Raw genomic sequence first — 20,204 nt, 5'->3', positions numbered from 1 at the left:
AAACAAACCAACAACTCTGAGTGCTGGCAAGAGGCAAATCTAACATGTTAGTTACAGCCAGCTGCTTGGCAGTTTATTTCCCCATGGCTCACTGCAACTCCCTTAAGGACAGCAGCAGGTGGAGCACCATGGAGTGGGTGAGAGGTTTTAACATCACATAGCCCCCCATCTCTCTTAATTCACACACACAGGAGAATGGGGTAGCAAAGAGGGAAGAATGGATGACTCCACTTCAGACTGCAGGCGGAGATCATGTAGAACCACACTGTGCAATGCTAATCTATATTAAAAACTCCCTGCAAATGGAAAACCAGCACAGCAAGTAAAGAAAGGGATCAGAACCTTTCTGCCTGCTGTGTTGTTTTTTACGCTGAGGAAAATTCTAAGCTTGAGCCACCACCCCTTGCAGTCTCAAGTGGCAAAAAGTCCATTCTGCCACTTCATTCTCTTGCAACTATGGACCAGATTATAGCAACCCTGCTGCCAGGAATGACATCCCCACAGGTATTTCCTTTCTTGTATTGTTTTAGTTTACTATAAGCTGCCTTGACAATCAATTGATCAAGAAGTAGATATAAATAATTTAAAAAGGGAAATGCCCATTTCATCCTGCCCCCACCTGTTCTTGAACCATTTCCCTTCCTCATTGCCAGGGCCACCTCATCTTTCTGGCTTCGCAAACAAGCCCTCACAATGGCAAATGCCTTGATCTCATGATGGGCTGCCTTAACAACCCAAAACAGCAAGCAATAATTTATAAGATGTTATCTTCTTGAGCTTTCAGCTGTGAGAGAATTAAGGTGTGTTTGCTAAGTACTTCACAATTCTGCAAGAATTATTACACAAATGTCACCTTTGCCTTCTCTTGGCTTCTTCTTTATGCCCATGTCTGGAGATGAACTGGAAATGGCTGATGGTGCTTGAGTTTTTGGCTTTCGGCCAGCTGCAAAGAACAGTTTGAAAGGCTGAAACCTGTACCTACTTTACAGTTTGGGTTACCTCACAAGGTAGGCTTCATCCAAATGTAAACAGGCCACTAATTGGTGACAAATTAAGATAATGACAAATAAGCATATCTTGTAAGTCACAATTTATCTGATCATTGAATTTTTAAAGAGAAAATCTATTTCATTTATATGTAGTTGACAGGTATATTAATTATAATCACTCCCTTGGGTAAACTAATTATATATATGTGATCATTCATCCATTCGTTTATTTACCACTACACATCCTTACAAAAATCATATGAAGACAGTTATTAACATTCCTCTTTTACAGAGAGGGCACTGATGGTGTGCATGTAACTCTTGCCCCATCTATCCTGAAACATGCATGGCAGTGTGCAAATCTGAACCAATTTTCCTGCAACCATCACATATGTTCCCCTCAAAATAAAGCAAAGGCAGTTCGCTTTGATCTGTAGGTTCAACCAAGACCGTTGTTGAAGATGCAAAGTTTCTTACCTAAATATGTAATCTGAATTGTCTACTTACATCATAATCTGCTACCTCACTTTTCCTTAAATCAAGATATTAATAACCAATGGATTACCTATTGGCCCATGTAGGAAATATGCAATTTCTTAGTTACCTTTCTGGCCCAGGGGGCTCAAAGTGACAGAACAACAGGAAAGTGTATGGCTTAATCACATTATCTGCTGCTTTGCTGTTTTCATTGGTGGAATCCACCTCAAGGAATTTGTATGGAAAGGTAACATAAAGAAAAGTTAATAAAGCCCATAACCTCTGAAGTTCCTAAGTGCCTTTAAAGTACCTTTTTTTTTCTTCATTGGCTCATGGATCTCTGGAGATGTTGGTATAGGAGATGTATCCATTGGTTCAGCCTCCTCAGTTGATACCTCTACTACTGTCTCTGTGATCACATCTGGCCTCATTGCAGCATGAATGAACTCTGGAGTCGATACACAAGGAGGCACAAAAACTTCCACTAAAAAAAGCAAATAAATAAAGTGAGGCTTTTATCCAGATCATTTACACTAGACGTAATTCAGTATGCTCTATTGTAAGAAACATTTAAAAACTATTGCATAGGTGGCTTAAGTCAGAGGCATCCCACCAGGGCTTTTTTTCCTGGGGGAACATGCTGGAACAGAGTTCCGGAACCTCTTCAACAAAATTCTTTTTTAAATGTTTAAAAGTTCATGATTTTTCAGTATACAGACTGAAAAGAGAATTCTGGCACCTCTTTAAAAAAAAGAAGCCCTGCATCCCACCATTTCTAAAAATCATAGTATCCCATACATTCAGTCACTATCAGATACATACATCAGTGCTGGATGATAATACTTCTATTGTGACAAAAAACGGTCCTAATTTTTAAAAATACTTCTTGGTCCTAGTCTTCTAAAAAATAATTCCTGTCAGAAGTACAACCCATACTTCCTGAAATGGGATTCAATATCCTTCATTTGTAAATTCCTTGCATCCTACCATAGTTCCACTGACAGAAGATGGAGGAGGGGCAATCTTGCCCAATCCCTCTGTCTCAATGCAGTCCCCCACTGAACATGTGACTTCATGCCTGTGAGGAAACCTCTTCTCCCCAGCCTTAACTTGAGTCACAGGAGGCTGCTGGATGAAACATTTGTAGTATAGATACAACCCACAGACATTAGATGAACTGAGATAGGATTTATGAATGAAAATTCTCGATTAAAAACCATTCATCAGTTTTTGAGTGGTGAACAGGGTTGTACTTTTTTTTAGCAGAATGCATACAGAAGCATGTCTACAACATTTTTCCTTTTAGAACACAGTCATCTGCACACTAGTAAACAATAGTCCCAAAATACAGGCAGTTTTCTTTCTGAAAACAGAAGCTATGGGGGCATAATACAACCCCTGATTTTACAAACAGGGTGGTGTTTTTAATTTGCTTTTGTTCCAGATAGTGTAACATACTGAGTACATGTGAGTAAAAAAAAAACCTCCATGAATTTTCCAGAAAACGCTGATCCAGGGAAGTATTAAAAGCTCTGGGTACAGCTATGTGCCTTCTTTTCATAGAAAGGTGACCTCATAATGTTCTGTAGAAGTGGTGTGAGTTATTATGAAAGGAGCAGATCTCAACAAAAAAATTAATGTACTCTGGAAGGGTGCATCTAGGCTTTGGAAGTTTGAAACAATCTCTAGGAGTTGTGAGACACTGACTTCTTCCCACTCCTCAACAGATTTTTTGGTTAGGACCTTTGACTACCCTGTGATACAATGGAGTCTGGACTGAGACAGGAGGCTGGATCCAGTACACAAAGTTTTGAGCAAGCAGAAATGCAAAAGCACATTAGCCACTTGCACTAAGTCAAACACTGTATCTCTGTCGGGTTTCCACTTGTGCAAGATGTGGAACCCATTTCTGGGCACTATAATATATAAAGGTCTTGCACAAGAGGAACAACACAAGTCCATTTGTTTCTCATTACACATCTCTGCTTCCAAGCCAATGAGTATACCCCCCAATGCAAGTCTGTTTTTTCACATCCTTAATCAACATTTGTTTTGCAGTGGCTGACAATTTAGATCTGTCAGTTCAGAAACATTTCTAGAAATGGAATAAAATTAAAACTAAGCTGTCTTAACATTCTATTCTGTCAATGGTTTTCAGACTGACAAACCCAAGTACTAATGAAGGATTTAATACCCCAATCTATGCAACTAAAACAAAGATACTTATAATTGTAAAAATAACATTGTAGATACAAATTAAAAACCACCTTTCCCTTTTGAGGTCAATTAGGGTCCATTTAGACACAGTACTTGCCATATAGAAGCTACTTGAAACAAGCTCTGTGCAACGGCTACTGCAAATAGCAGTTGTACCGTCTGAAGAAATAGCCGGGGTAAACTGTCCCATTTGTGCAGAGTTGCCAAGACACTGCTGCCACAAGGGAAAGGCTTCCAGCCTTCATGTATGATTTGTAAACTAGCTTCTAGAAGAAAGAGTATCGAAGCTGGAAGAAGTCCAGTCCTTCACACCACTAAGTTAAAGCCTTTAGGGCTCAGCTCTGTTCTGACTGAATGCAAATTAAACCACTGTTCCAAAATACTCATCTGTATTATTGACATACCAGGAGTTCGAGCATCTCTTAAGCAGGTTGGAGATTCCATGTGAAGCAAGGCTTCTGCTGCTTCAATTGTCTTGTCTGAACAGTGCACATTGCTGCCATGAACTGATGCTTCCACTGGATAAAGAGAAAAGTAAATTCCATCACACGCATACAACAACTGTGTGACATGACTAATGCTCCCTCTAAGCTGTGGAGGCTTGTGAGCAAAATTTCTACTGACATTAAAGCTGTGAGCTACTGACATTAAAGCTGTGAGCATGCAATTTGGCTACTGCATAAATTAGTTTGCTCTGGAGCCGTCCTCCCTGAGCTAAGACAGAAATGTGTGAGCTGGAGGCTAAAAAACTCAGCTTAGAGGGAACACTGGATATGACCTATATACTAGTCAGTATCCATTAGTCAAATCTTAAAAGAAACAAGTTCCATTACAATAAATGCTTAAAAAGCTAAAAATTCATTTACATATTTATACGCCACTTTCGTCCCCAACGGGGAACCCAGAGTTACTTACAACCTGATTTTCCCCTCATCCATTTTATACTCACAACTACCCTGTGAGGTAGGTTAGGCTGAGTGTGTGACTGGTCCAAGGTCACACAGTGAGCTTCCATGGCAGAAAGGGAATTCAAACCTGGTGTTCCAGACCCTAGTACAACAATCTAGCCACTACACTATGCTGATTTTCCCTTCTATGAAGTGCATGGGGTTAGAAAAAACATTTCAAAATTGATTCCTCCCTTTATGCCAGGTCAAATCAGTTTTGTTATCAAATACTACTGGGTGCTTTTATGTTACAATCAATTAGCTTTGTGTATAATAAATGAAGAAGAAGAGGAGATTGGATTTATACCCCACCCTTCACTACCCAAAGGTGTCTCAGAGCGGCTTACAAACTCCTTTCCCTTCCCCTCCCCCCACAACAGACACCCTGTGAGGTGGGTGGGGCTGAGAGAACTCTGACAAAAACTGCTCTTTTTCAAGCACAGCTGTGTCAGAGCTTGTGACTGACCCAAGGTCACATCAGCAGGTGCAATTTGCCAAGAAAACCCCATGGACAGTATCAAAAGGCTAAAAGATATGATGCTGGAAGATGAGCCCCTCAGGTCAGAAGGTGTCCAATATGCTGCTGAGGAAGAGCAGAGGGCAAGTACAAGTAACACCAGAAAGAGTGAAGTGGCTGGGCCAAAGCCGAAAGGATGCTCAGTTGTGGATGTGTCTGATGGTGAAAGGAAAGTCCGATGCTGCAAAGAACAATACTGCATAGGAACCTGGAATGTAAGATCTATGAATCAAGGTAAGCTTGACATGGTCAAAAATGAGATGGCAAGATGCAACGAACATGAAATTGAGCAAACAGAGGACGGCAGAAGACAGGAAGGCCTGGCGTGATCTGGTCCATGGGGTCGCGAAGAGTCGGACTCGACTGTGCGACTGAACAACAACCATATTTAAAAAACTAACTACCCAGTTGTGAACGTATGGACAAACTGGAAATGGCTCTCCAGGGTCTCTGTAAATACAGGGTTTTCCTAACATCTGCTACCTGAGATCATTTCAGCTGGAGATGAGGAAGACTGAACCTGGGATCTTCTGCATGCAAAGCATGTGCTTTGTACAGAATTATGCCCCCCTCTCCTAACAGTTAAGTGGGAACAAGGGCTCTGACCCAGAGAAACTGGCCAAGAGCTTACTGATGACATCACAACAAACCCCCACTTGGATAAGCAGAAGCATGGTGTGTTTGCTATGATCATGCACCACCTCCCTTCTCATATGGGGAGCACAATTGAAAACTCAAAATTCAATTTCAGTTTGTTATGATGTCTGTGCAAACTGGAGTTTGTTCCTCCATACAAAACAGAATTCTAAAAATAGTTAACCCCAATACAGAAGCCTGGTTTGTGCAAAGAAAACAAGTTCCAAGTTGCCCAAGTGCCTGCAATCAGATTTAACAGCAAACTAGAGACTGAAAGTTTCCCTAACCAGGACACTTTGAATCATGTTCAGTGCATGAGGGGAGGAGGGAGGGAGTATACTAGCATGGCTATCCAATTTTTATCATGTCAGTGTGGGGCCACTGACTAGCAGAGGGCTCCATTTCTCACACCTTCATTTCTCTCTGTATGCAAGGGTGATAATGAACAATAGCTATATCTATTAGTTATGAACAAAGCACTCAGCAAGTAAATATCTGAGATTCATTTTTGTATCAGGCCCCAACTGTTACCAGCAAACACATGTGATAGAAATAGCCTGAGAAAGACATAAAGGGCTGCTTTATTGCCCATGAACACATATAGTTAATAATTTAGTCTATGGCAACTTTGATGACCCAGTGATGCTTAAGGCAGTGAAGGCATCACATTTTCATGGCCTTATGGGGACACCACAGATTTTTCAAAGCAAGAGATGTTCAGAGTTGATTTGCCAATGCAGAGCAACCCCTGGACTTCCTTGGTGGTCTCCCATCCAAATACTAACCAGAGCCGACCCTGCTTAGCTTCTGCTTAGGAGAAATAAAATTAATTTGTTCCCCCAAACAAGTATTTTTAAGGACTTCTGGCAACTGGAAATTTTTTTTTGAAATATTTAAACATATAAAACAATATTTCAATTTTCATGCTCACTTTTCTCCCCAATGGAGACTCAAAGTCTCTTACAACCACTATTCCCTCTAAGCTGAGTTAGTGTGAGCTAGCTCAGAGTTTTTTAGTTTCCAGTTCACCCATTTTTGCCTTAGCTCAGGAAGGATGGCTCCAGAGCAAACTAATTTATGCAGCAGCCAAATGGCTTGCTCACAACTTTAATGCCAGTAGCTCAAAAAGCAGAATTTTTGTTTACAAGACTCCACAGCTTAGAGGGAGCATTGCTTACAACATCTTTCTCCCTATCTCCATTTTATCCTTAAAACAGTCACCCTTTAAGTGGTGAGAATGTGACTGGCCCCAGGTCACCCAGTCAGCTTGCTAGAGTGAGAGGATTCACACCTATGTCTCCCAGATCCTAGTCTTGACACTTCAACCACTCTTTGAGAAATCAACATAGCTTCCTTTTTTGTCAAACAAGTGTAGTGAACCAGATCTCATTTCTATTCACATTTTCCAGAAAACTGGTATCACTAGCATAGGTAATACTCAGATTTATGTTATTACATGTAATGCCAATAAAGGTCTATGAATTGTAAATTGTTATTACACAGCACCAGTCAAATCTGATGATGCCAAGCTTAAAACTGAGGGTGGGGGATTCACACAGACCGCCATGGTCCATAATATGCCAACAATGAAATAGGCCATATGAAGTCCTTTTAAATTCATGACTGAGCTTCAACGTCAAAGGTACTAAGTCAAAACTGCTGGGGGTGAGTCGGTGGGTGGTGAATGCTTACCCCACACACACTTTACCTGCCTACCTACCCTGTCCGTAAGCATGTGTGCCAGCATTTTTTTTTTAATAAAAGTTTTATTGACTCCCCTAAAAAGGGGAGGTATTTCGCTTAAAAGAAGAAATGGGAAAGGTAGACAGTGGGAGAAAGAGAAAGCTGAGTGATATATAAACTGGTAAATTAAACTGTTAGTAATGTCCAATTAATCTTCTTGGGCTTCTTCTGTGTGTTGTCAAACTTCTTTTTTTTTTTTAATCCAGTCACATAAAGTTCTCTGTTAGTAGGTTAGTAATGTTCCTTTGAGTTTCTGTTAATAAAAAAGCCTCTTCTGGGCACATTCAGAACCGCTTCTTTGCGTGCTGGGTACTTTTAGTGTCGCTGACGTGGAGGAGCTTCCTCTGTTGTCTTCTCCTTCCAGCTTGTTTGATCTTCCTTCGGGTTGCTGTTAACAATCTCAGTTCATGCACTGTAAATCCTCTTCCTTGCTTGCCATTACTGGAGGTCCCCAGCTTTGAGAATGGTATTAATTTCTTCGCTTTTATATCCGCTCCCAAAACTCTCTACTGGGTCCTCCTCGCAACTGTTGACTCATATAAGCGCTTGCCAGGCACTCCTCGCTGTCACAGTTCAAACTTCTCCGTTTTACAAAACTCCCGTCGGATTCACAGCCATAACAGTCCAAACATTAAACAGCCGGCTCTCACACACAAGTAAACGCCCAGACGGAAGTCCCTCCCTTCTTCTCCGCTCGCTTTTGCCCAGCTCCGACATCTTTTCTTTTTTGTTCACTTTTAGAAAGTTCTTAAAATGTGCTCCAGAGAGACAAAACTTTTTCTCGCTTTGTTTCAAATACATCAAAGGAAAACATCACTGTCCGATGGCGGGAGCCTCGGTCTCCGACCTCTCGGCCGAAAGAGCGACTCCCCCCTAGTGCGCCCTAAAGCGCCCCGGATCCGAGCTCCTCTCTTCCTGAGGTGCTCGTTCGGTTCTCCGCTCGCGCGGATTCCCTCCTCCACCGCGGGCGGGCGAGACGCCCTCGGGAGCAACCCGAGGATGCGTCCACCATTTGCGGGAGCCAGACCGGAAGCCAGCAATTTTTTTTTTAATGCCAAAAGCCTTCTAAATCAGGGGTGTCAAACATGTGGCCCGGAGGCCAAATCAGGCCCGCAGTGGAACTGGCTGTCTTCGGCTTCTTCTTCCAGTTCTGCTGCTGTTGCGTCATTGTAGGCTTGCAGCTTACAGATACACACCTGGACAGCATACTCAAGATTGCAACAGCACAGACATTTTGATGTAATAATTCAGAGCAAGAGGTGTCAGTTATCAGACGCTGTTAAATAAACAAAATATTGCAAGAGTGCTAATGTTTTAAGCATGTTTTTATTTTGTTAAAACAAACCCTTTGTGTTTGTGTCCTTCATAAAGTTTATATCTCCGCTAGTTTGCATTACATTTTATGACACACATGGCCCGGCCCAACAAGGTCTCATTTATGTCAGATCCAGCCCTCATAACAAATGAGTTCGACACCCCTGTTCTAAATATTTCAGGAAAGTGCCTTAATAAATATTTTGAGATACAGGTATTTCAAAAACTAGGCAGTTATTTTACTAATGGTTGAATGCAAGAATATATGAGTGCAAAATCACAAGTCTTTCCTGGGTTCCCTTCCCTTGATAAGTCTTCTCCAAACTGAGGTCAGGGGATCTACATGGACTAACAGTTACTTGGGTCAAGGGGGCTACTACTGGTTTTGTATTTTATCTAGATTACTAGTGCAAGTTTACAATCATTCTGCAACACTAAAAGAAGCCTTAATATTAGGGCTTGGATACTCTTATGCCTGCAGTAGGATTTTCCAAAGAAAATATTAGTTGATTTTGAAAAAGAACTATGATATAAACAGTTATTATCAGAGATAAAAATATAAAATCAAAAGCAATTTCTTTGGTTTTCCCTCCACAGATTTTTAAAACCAGCAATATATAGCCACCTGTTACATATCACACAATCTCCAGTTGCTCTTTCCATTTATGGAAATTTACTCAAAGCTAAAACACTCCAGCTGAGCTGTCAGCATCAAAGTCTATCTTTAGAATAAGCAGGGTCACCAATACCCAGTGCCAGTAAGCTAATAAGGATTTAAGTAGTGTTTCTCTCCTGGAACTTCAAAAGAACTATCCTGTTACATCAATATTCTAAATTAAGTTAGTGACAAGGAAGAACCCCTTTTTTAAAAAATGAAAAAGGCTTTTGATCCTAGGAACCAAGTCACACATGAAACCATGTGTTTGGGCGCTGGTTTGAAATGCAATAGCATGGAGACCACTCCATGTGGCAAGCCATTCAAGCATCTCTCCACATGATGGAATGCATTTTCACCAACTAAGCAGCCACTAGAGAGAATAGCTGCATGTGCAAATCAGGCTTTTCCACTGCTGAAAGGCAAAGCCTGCGAAGTGTTAATAGGGACTATCATAGCTCAACAAGGAGCCGGTGCGCATACTAGCAATGTCAAGTACATGCGATGCTTTCTTGAAGAACTGAACCTGAAAAAATTAATCCTAGCACAGTGGGGCATGGGACAGGACACCAGTCCTTGCTCTAAAAAAATGGAATCCTAAACACCATCTCAGGGGGCTGAGAATAAGAATTATAACATATTTTTGCTGGAGAAATGAACAATGAACTCTCCTGCAGACCTGAAGATAATTAGCAGGAAATGGGATAGCACAGATCTCTAGAGTGCCGTGCCCTTCGACCCAGACCAAGAGTTCCATTAGTCTGTACATGCCAGGACCGATGCTATCTGCCAACTCTGCTCTAGTATTTAAAAATGAGAAAGCACACTGGGCTTACATTATGGTTTATCCTCTTAGGTTCTATTCCAAGACGTTTAGATAGCTGCAAGTCTCTCTAAGCAGCAGCAGCAGGAAATAATTCACTACATGTAAGAATCTGCCAGTAAGTAAACAGAAGTCAAATGAACAGAGACAGGGCAAAACTAACCAACATACACATAATCAGATTTTTTAAAAAATTTTATTTTGTAAAGCACAATCAAGAAAGAAACAGGTATAGTGGAAATGCTGTAAACTAGGGTCAGCAATCATCTATAATTAAAGAGCTGAGCTATGTCATCAGATCAATAAAGCGCCTGTATCCATTTGTATAACTCAAAACAGACATTACTGGATAATTAAAATGATAATTAGGATCATTCAGTACATAAATGCCTGGATATTTAATGCAGTTGAATGACTAGCCAGTCTTATGGCACTCAATTCCCCCACCTGTCACTCCCAATACACAAGTTACAAAACCATGTTTTTACTGTAGAGAAAAAGACAAGAGGAAATTCCACAGAATATGAATAAAGAACTGGATTTCAGGAGCAGAAAGTAGTTACCGCCTTAAGTAGTGGCACAAAGCTACTGTAATATAAGAGAATCTGCATAACGTAATAAATTCTCCACAGGCAAGCAACGTACTGCATAAACAAATCAAGGTCCATTCAAAATATATCTGATTAGCATGTATATTCAGCTTTCCTCTCAGCATATATTTTCATGAAGAATTATTTTGACAATGCAGCAACTACCCTTTACACAGAAATAATTGTATTAGGGGACACATTGGTTAAATTCTGACACATCGTAAGTGGTGAGCCTGTTCTGAATCTATACATTTGGGGCAGAGATACAACCTTCCTAAGACAGCAAAACTCAGAAACAACAGCTTCTTCCTGGTTCCAGCAGAAGACAGCTGTGCAAATAGTACTCATTGGCCAGTCCTTATGATAATCACAAACCTCCTCCCCCAAACACACATTATCCACAGGAATATTTCTATTTTTAAAAACATCAGATTGGCCTTTTCAAAAGACACCAAATATATATTCAACAAGTTAAACATAACAAGAAGCTGAAAAGAACATAAAGCCAGAAGCCTGTCTGATGCATGGAATAAAGGTGTGAAAATCCACTCTGTATGCACGGCAGACTCTGTATTAAGGCAGACTCAGCATGGGTTCGGCAAAGAAAGATCTTGTCTCACTAACCTGTTAATGTTCTTTGAGGGGGTGAACAAACATGTGGACAAGGGGAACCCAATAGATGCTGTTTACCTTGACTTCCAGAAAGCTTCTGATAAAGTTCCTCGTCAAAGGCTCCTAAGTAAGCTCAAAAATCATGGGATAACAGGACAAGTCCTCTTGTGGATCAAAAACTGGCTAATTAATAGAAACAGAGAGTGAGTAGAAATGGGAAATTTTCTCAGTGGAGGATGGTAAGCAGTGGGATACCACAGGGATCAGTACTCGATCCGATGCTTTTTAACTTGCTCATTAATGATTTGGAGTTGGGAGTAAGCAGTGAAGTGGCTAAATTTCCGGATACGAAGTTATTCAGGGTGGTGAAAACCAGGGAGGATTGTGAGCCACTCCAAAGGGATCTGTTGAGGATGGGCGAGTGGGCGTCAACATGGCAAATGGGGTTCAATGTGGGCAAGTGCAAAGTGATGCACATTGCAGCTAAAAATCCTAACTATAAATACACATTGATGGGGTCCAAACTGGCAGAGACTGACCAAGAGAGAGATCTTGTAGATAACTCACTGAAAATGTCAAGACAGTGTGTGACTGCAATAATCCCTATGAAGAAAGGTTAAAGCACTTGGGACTCTTTAGCTTGGAGAAACGAGGGCTGAGGGGTGACATGATTGAGGTTTATAAGATTATGCATGGGATAGAGCAGGTAGAGAAAGAGGTACTTTCTCCCTTTCTCACAATACAAGAACTCGTGGGCACTCCACAAAATTGCTGAGCGGTCAGGTTAGAACAGATAAAAGGAAGTACTTCTTCACCCAAAGAGTGATTAACATATGGAATTCACTGCCACAGGAAGTGGTAGCGGCTACAAGCATGGACGGCTTCAAGAGGGAATTAGATAAGCATATGGAGCAGAGGTCCATCGGTGGCTATAACCACAAGGTATAGATAGGGACTCCGGAGTAAGTGATGCTCTATATTCTTGGTGCTTGGGGGGGGGGGTGCAACAGTGGGAGGGCTTCTACTGTCCTGGCCCCACTGGTGGACCTCCTGATGGCACCTAGTATTTTTGGCCACTGTGTGACAGAGTGTTGGACTGGATGGGCCACTGGCCTGATCCAACATTGGCTTCTCTTATGTAAGGCAAGTTTGTGTATCTGTAGAGGAGGAAAGCAGCTTCGGGGGGGGGGACCTCTCATAGATTCTGCGGGGAGGCACATCTGCATGCAACCATCATTTCAGCATCTTTTAAAGCTATATTTCAAGTCACAGGGGCCCAATTCTGGTATGTGCTGTACGGGAAACAGAGACGGTGTTTCATTCTTCCACCCCTGCAAGGTTTCACCTTTCAGAACTGCCCTCTGCTCTCCCATTAACCTTGGAAAGAAAAAAAAAAGACAGGTGTAAACCTGAACAAGGGACACCCTTGGTTACAACTTGGTCTCTTTAGACCTGATTAACATGAAACAAAGTCCTCATAACTGCCATGAGGACTTTGGATCACACATGTACTGGGAGTTCTGTACTCTTGATGTGTACAGGTCTGATCTGGATCAGGTATGTGATACATGAGAAGGGGGCTTCAGCTCACCCCCCCCCCCAGTGCCATTTTCCTGAGTTGAAACACCTCCAGGGAGCTGCTATTTGCCCTGTTAGGGAAATTACTTACATGTAGTCATCCTTAAATAGTTTTCCGGTGGGGCAAATAATGGCTTCCAGAGTTTAGAAAACACTGACACCCTCCCTGAAAGCCACATCTACTTTGACTGTTCGTATAAGAACTTGACTTTCTGATATCTTTCAAATGATTCATTTTACCAAGGTGTCATCTTACTTCCTTGCTTTATTTATAGCCCACTGTCTCTCACTGAGACTCAAAGCAAATTACACAATGTAAGCCAATGCAGTCAGTTGGATGAGACATCTAATAAGCAATGTAATAGGACTAGGATTACAGAAATCTGAAACAAAACCTAAAGCAATAGATGTGGTATTTTAAACAATGCAGAAAATGGCATTACCTAAGTAAAAAAGTGGTGCAGTGAGAGCAGAATAAACAGAGCAAACAAATAATACATGTTGAACACAGAGGTATAGTTCACAGTCCCATTCGCTTTACAAAGTGTCTTCCTGAACCATTCTGTTATAATACAGCCCCGTTTCCTTAATATAGAAAAGCCCCTCTGAACAATTCTTTTACATAGTTTACAAAATGATAAAAGCATGGGAGCCTTCCTACTCAGGCAGCTCATTCCACAAAGGGGCCAAAACAGGTAATGCTCACGTAATGGGCAGCTGCTCCCTTGAAGATTTGCAGAGTGGCACCTTCAGAAGGCCCTACTCAGAGATAAGTGAGCACAGGAGAAGTGGTCTTGTAGATATGAGGGTCCAAGGCCAGGAAGGGTGTTTGGGTCTGGGCCTTGGCTTGACTCCCTCCCCACCCAGCAAGCTGCAGTCATGGAGGGAGCACTGTGGGACCTTATCTGGACCAGCCAGGTAGGGGAACAGCAGCAGCAGGATGCATGGCAAGGACCCCAACCAACTCTGCAGCAGCCACAGCAGCAGTAGCTAGAAGGAAAGTAGGGAAGCCACCACCATCCCACCAGCATGGGCCCAGGGGAACAAGAGCAATAGGAGGAAGGTGATGGAAGACTGGTAGCCTAGGGAGCAGGTAACTGATCACCACCCTTTATGAATTCCAGAGCGAAGTGAGACAGGGCCAGATCAGGCCCAGGGAAGGGGGGCAGGGCCCAGAGTCAAATAAAAAGGAGGCTTCCAGGCCAGGCAGGAAATAGGCCGAGCACGATCTGAGAACTTTCCCCAGGTTCCCCAGACCTTCAGAAATGAGGGAAGCCTCTCAGAGAGAAGGCCTTGCCAAAGCACACAAACTCTCTTCAAGGAGACATTCCCCTAATATCATCTTTGTAATCTTATTTATTGATTGGATTTGTAGCCCTCCCTCCCCTGTCAACAGTATCTAGAAAACAATGAATATAAAAGTTACCGTAATTGATTTAAACAGTTTTCACCATAATACTGACACTAAAAAAAATTCATGCACTGGGTGAAATTCATCCTGCTTGTTCATACTGAAGTGTCGCCTGGAGTGAGTTATACGGAACATATCATTCCAGTCTTGCTCCACCTACAGTAGCTTCTAATTTGCTTCCGGGCTTAATTCAAGGTGCTGGTATTGACCTTTAAAGCCCTTTATGGCTTGCAACCAGCACACCTTAAGGACCGCCATCTGAGGCTAGATGAGTAACAATCCAAGAAAGGGCTTTCTCAGTCATAGCACCAAAACTCTGGAACTCTCTCACTGAGAAGAGTCTACTGCCAGCAAGTGAAGACTTCTTTTGTTTGGCATACCTCCAACAACCATTACTGGCTCTCTTCCCTAATTCTGGTATTGTTTGTTTGTGTTTGTATTGAATTATTTTATAATTTTAAATGTTTTTAATTGTTCAAATTTTTAATGTGCAAAGCTTTAGGGATCCTGATCAGATGGAAAGGCGGCACAAAAATGTTTTAAATAAATAAATATTTTCACTGCTGACTTTTCCCCTCTCCCGTGATATGGCTTTAGTTGTTTACTAGGCTTTTTTAAAAACTACTGATGGTTATACCACCAGGTTAAATAGTTTAAATCACTGTGATTGTTTTTATTCTTGCTATGAGCCACCCTGAATGTCTGATGGAAAAGGTGGCAAAACAAAATTTCAGTATTGTCCCACCAAGATGGTGACGAAGTATCCACAACTGCCTGGCGCCATATGCTGAACACAGTTTGCCCTCTTCCTCTTTCTCCAACCACAACCAGTCAAGATTGGAAGGATAAGGGTCATTCTCCCTTCTGTGGCTGTCAGCCATGAGGATCTCGTTAACCAGATGCGGCAATAGGAGACATGTTCAAATCCTGCTTCCCAGCAGATGGCACCATTCTCTTTTCCCAGTCCTAATACCTGTACAAAGCCTGTATTTTCTATAGAATTCACAACTGACAGAGATGGAAATAGCTATTTTGCTAGACATCTAGACACAGAAGAACAAGGAGTCACAAACAATCACTGCAAAAGGATAAAAGTGAAATCAGTACCACTGAAAGCCAGTGTAGTGTAGAGGTCAGAATGTCAGACTAGCATCTAGGAGATTCTGGTTCAAATCCCCTCTCCTCCATGAAAGACTAGCCCAAGATCACCCTTCAAGCTAACTCAGCCTAACCTACCTCATAGGGTTGTTATGAGAATAAAATGGAGAAGCGGAGAATGATGTGAGATGCTTTGGTGCCCACTGAGGAGAAAGGCAAGGTATAAATGAAATAAATAAATAAATACAAATAATTGCTTAAGTGCTGTGTTACAAAAGAAGTAATGACAGGAGTCTGTGCATTAAATATGGTGATGATGTTACCGCACATGTCAGCATGCCACAAATATTGCATTCATGCAACAAGGGTAACTGACCCTGTGAAGCTGGTCGCATGTGGTTCCCAAGGTCAGTGGCTAGCATGAAGCAAAAACACAATCCTTTCAATTTCCCAGCCTTTTAGGAAGGAATTAAGACTGTGCCCTAAAAGCCCATTACTGCCTGCACCAATGCCAATTAATGTTCAAATCCAGCTATTTCAATCTAAAATGAGCAAAATCCCCAAACCATTTTTCCTTCAGTTGACAGTTTTCCATCAGTCATGTTCTAATGTAAAAGTGCATGATGATCATTAACTGTAGATAGCATCACCACAGGCATGCCACATCAAGGTATGGGATTATGAGACAAACGCCTTTTGCAAAATGAATTGGCTGCTCTGTTTTCTAGAAATTCTGGTCAGATGTAAAGATTCCAAGAGCTGAGGAAGATGGTGACCAGAGGCAGGGCTTTTTCAGAAGTGGCACCTTACATGTGGAATGCCTTCCCCTTGAGGCTCACCCAACTCTCTTTTAGGCATCAGGCCAAAATATTTCTTTTTAACCAGGCTTTTAATTAAGAAGTTGGTAACTAAGTTGTTTTACAGTCTGCTTCATTTTACGCTGCTAAACGTCTTTAGGTGTGGCTGAGTTTTTAAGACTTTGTTAATTTTAACTATTTTATCATGTTTTCGGGGGGGCCAAGCGACAGCGGGACTGCGCAGTCGCAGCCAACACTGCCTCCGCATCAAGCTCCTACAAAAGAATTAAAAATTTTAAAAAATGTTTTCTTCTGTAAGCAGTCTTAACCAGGCTCTCTGGAGAGGTAGCATATAAATTCACTGCCACAGGAAGTGGTGGCGGCTACAAGCATGGACGGCTTCAAAAGGGAATTAGATAAGCATATGGAGCAGAGGTCCATCAGTGGCTATTAGCCACAAGGTATAGATAGGGGCTCTGGGGCAAGTGATGCTCTGTCTTCTTGGTGCTTGGGGGGGTCAACAGTGGGAGGGCTTCTAATGTCCTGGCCCCACTGGTGGACCTCCTGATGGCACCTGGTGTTTCTGGCCACTGTGTGACAGAGTGTTGGACTGGATGGGCCTTTGGCCTGATCCAACATTGGCGTCTCTTATGTTCTTATGAAGCTGCAACTGGCACCAAAATTGAGGAGTCCACAAACCTTTTTTCAATTTCAAGGAACTGCTAAAATAACAAATACACAAAATTACCAACACCAAAAAAATTAATTTCTGTGACTGTAAGAACAATGCAAAAAAATATCAAGGGTTCAGAATTACCCAATACACACATCCATTACACAGCAGGGGACAAGAATGCTACTGGAAAACAAAAGCAGGCATCAGACAACCGCATGCTACCTGGCAAGCTGGGAACTGAAATACAGATTTCCCTCCCTCCCCCCCCCCCCCGGACTGAAGAAAAAGTCTAAGAAATATTTTTTCAATGCTTCTTAAGACAATTGTTTCCCTCAAAATGGATAGTGCCAAAAAAAAAGTCCGAAGGCATTTTCAATTGTTCCAGTGGAAAATACTGGGGAATCTGGGGTAGCACCCCCCAAATAACCCCACTCGAATTGCTTTTCTTTTTGAAATGAGTAAATGTGCAGTATGAAAATTTGTATAGAAGACGATCTACAGCATTGGATAATGAGAATTCCTATGTATACTGTTAGGACCGCGGTGGCTCAGAGGTTAAGATGCTGTGCTGCAGACTGGAAGATCTGTAGTTCAGCAGTTCGATACCCTAGTGCCATGTGACGAAGTGAGCTCCCATCTCTGGCCCCAGCTCCTGCCAACCCAGCAGTTCGAAAGCAAGAAGCTGCAAGTAGATAAATAGGTACTGCTTTGGTGGGAAGGTAACAGCATTCCGTGCGCCGTGGTGTTTAGTCATGCCGGCCACATGACCATGGAAACATCTTCAGACAGCGCTGGCTCTTCGGCTTGGAAACGGAGATGAGCACCGCACCCTAGAGTTGGATTCGACTGACTTTCGAGCAAGGGAAACCCTTATGCATACTGCAGACATATACAACATTTTCAATAGTATGTTTCTTGTCTGAATGTGAATTTCGGTAACAATATGCTACACTGTGTTTAATGATACTAAGTTACTAAAGAGTTCACTGTTTTCAATGCCTCTCCCTCAATGACGGGGTATATTTGCAATGTACTAATATAGAAAACTAAAACATTTATACTTTTTAAATTCCATAAACATGCAAAATTGTGCAATTACATATGCAAAGTTATAAATGGTGGATTTTATGTTGTTAAATCAATAAAATAAGTTTAGATTTTACAGGAAAGTACTCTATATATTTCAATTTCTCAAAAAATTTCTGCCCCCCTCCAAAAGCAAAACAAAATCTTTTTTGCACGTGGTTTCAAAATTTCCAGAAATGTTACATCTCTAGATGGCCTACAGCATCTAAGCCTGGTTTCTTCAGTGATCCTTAAAAGAACAAATTTTCCTCTACAGTTTAAAGATCATGAAAAGGCAATAAACTTCAGGGATTATGATGCCTGTTCTCCCAGTATAATGCCATCTCTTCCAGAACAATTCTTGGATTGTACAGGAGAACAACAGTGAGACTTAGGGGAACATAATCTTTGGGCCCCATTTCTGTCCTCACTTATGTAAATATATAGGATACACGTTTGCAACATAATGTAAACACAAATCTCAGTGGAAATACTCTCTACTTGGCTGGCTGGCCTTCCTAGAAAAGTGGATTTGCTCCACTAGTTTTGGCACTGGCTGATCAGTTTTGGAATTAAAAAAAAAAGATTTATAGCAGCACAGACCTATAGTACTGTTTAAACACATTCAGCCAGATTGCAAAACTTTAACCAAACAGGTAAGTGTTGAAAACTGGCCACAGTACCATCAATCACTATGTTAAAAGGGTGTAAAGGGAGAACTCATATCACAGAGTTGCCCTTGTTGAAAGCCTTCTGCTCAAAGCAAGGCAAGGCGAGGAAAATCCTGCACCTCTTCAAGGAGCCTGTACATTCATGCAGTTCTGTAGAGTCCTAAGCTTTAGGAAATGCAATTCTTTCCCACTTGAAATGGGTACCTAAAGCAATACAGACAAGAAACATGTATTATAACATCAGTGGAAAATCATTTTCTTCAAACAAGCAATCCCTATTCAGTAATCATTATTTTGCAAACTAAAGTTTTATTAACACTAGCATCTTAACATCCTATTTTAAATGAAGAAGTTAATAGTGACTCACGAAAGCTCATACCCTGCCACAAATTTGTCTTTGAGGTACTACTGGACTCTTGCTCTTTTCTGTTGCTAAAGACAACCAGGGCTACCCATCTTGATTTGTATGAAAGATTCACACGGTAAAATTACAATAAAAATTGGCTTCGTATATAGCATTATTTTAATAAAAACTAATGGGTATGGGTAGCAATGGCAAATGTCCACAGCTAACTGGCTGTGTGTGGAAACACAGTCATATAAACCTTCTCCGGAAGGACACACGCTTAAGGTGACTTCAAAAAAACCCTACAAGGTTAAGTGGCTGAGCAGAGTCTAATAAAGCTTGGCTGATCAATAACGTACACAATAAGTAAATAAAAAGGATAATGGTAAAGTTGTCTCCACATGAAGCGGCCGAGACTACAAGGAGGACAGGTCATTTATAAACATATAAAGCCCCATACAGTTGTCTCCCCCCACCCGCACTCCAGCCCCGCCCTCGCTTCCGTATTTACAATCCTTCCTCTTCCCTCCAATTCCGTGCTTGTATTGTCAGCGCCACAGGGACCTGCCAATCACCTCAGCCTCGCCCGGATAGGCCCAACGGAACCTAGCCCCGCCCAATGGAGACCACAGCATTCTGATTTCGAACACGCTTGACAGTTGATTGGTCGGCGGAGCCCGTCACTCCCTCCTCCCCCACCCCGCGCACAGGGTCTCCTGAGGGAGCTCTGCGCTTCCGCTATGGGGGAGGGGGCAGGCCAAATATTCTTGCTAAATACGGCTAGCTCCGTTCGCGTTCGGAAAGGCACCCCGGGGTCGCTGGCGAACCCTCCGCCACACACACCCCTTTCTTCTCCCAGCCCTGGGCAGCGCCCGTGTTCTCCCCCGCACGGAACAAAGTTTAGAGGGCAAGAGACACCTCTAAGGGGAGGGAGGAGGACCTTGAGCCCATTGTAGCCCACCCGAGGGAGGAGGTTCCTCGGACTAGGAAGAGAACCCCTTTTGCCCAAAGGCTGCCTTTGCGATCGGACGGCGTGTCGTGT

At 42.1% G+C, this 20,204-nt stretch overlaps 1 protein-coding gene across 2 annotated transcripts in view; it reads right to left on the bottom strand.

The window, feature by feature from the left end:
* The window catches only part of ELF2 (E74-like factor 2 (ets domain transcription factor)), a 55,015-nt gene that overhangs the window by 4,681 nt on the left and 30,130 nt on the right, over positions 1–20,204 (bottom strand). The window contains exons 4-6 of one of the 2 annotated variants that reach the window (XM_015411612.1): positions 4,088–4,201; positions 1,777–1,950; positions 854–943 (exon numbers count right to left, since the gene is read on the bottom strand). In XM_015411612.1, the coding sequence (XP_015267098.1) occupies positions 854–943; positions 1,777–1,950; positions 4,088–4,201 (378 nt within the window). The remainder of the gene's footprint in view (positions 1–853; positions 944–1,776; positions 1,951–4,087; positions 4,202–20,204) is intronic. The other variant, XM_015411613.1, reaches the window with a different exon arrangement.

The sequence above is a fragment of the Gekko japonicus genome, unplaced genomic scaffold (assembly GCF_001447785.1).
Source record: "Gekko japonicus isolate JY-2015 unplaced genomic scaffold, Gekko_japonicus_V1.1 scaffold11, whole genome shotgun sequence".
Taxonomy (NCBI): Eukaryota; Metazoa; Chordata; class Lepidosauria; order Squamata; family Gekkonidae; genus Gekko; species Gekko japonicus.
This window is presented reverse-complemented; position numbering and strand designations above follow the sequence as displayed.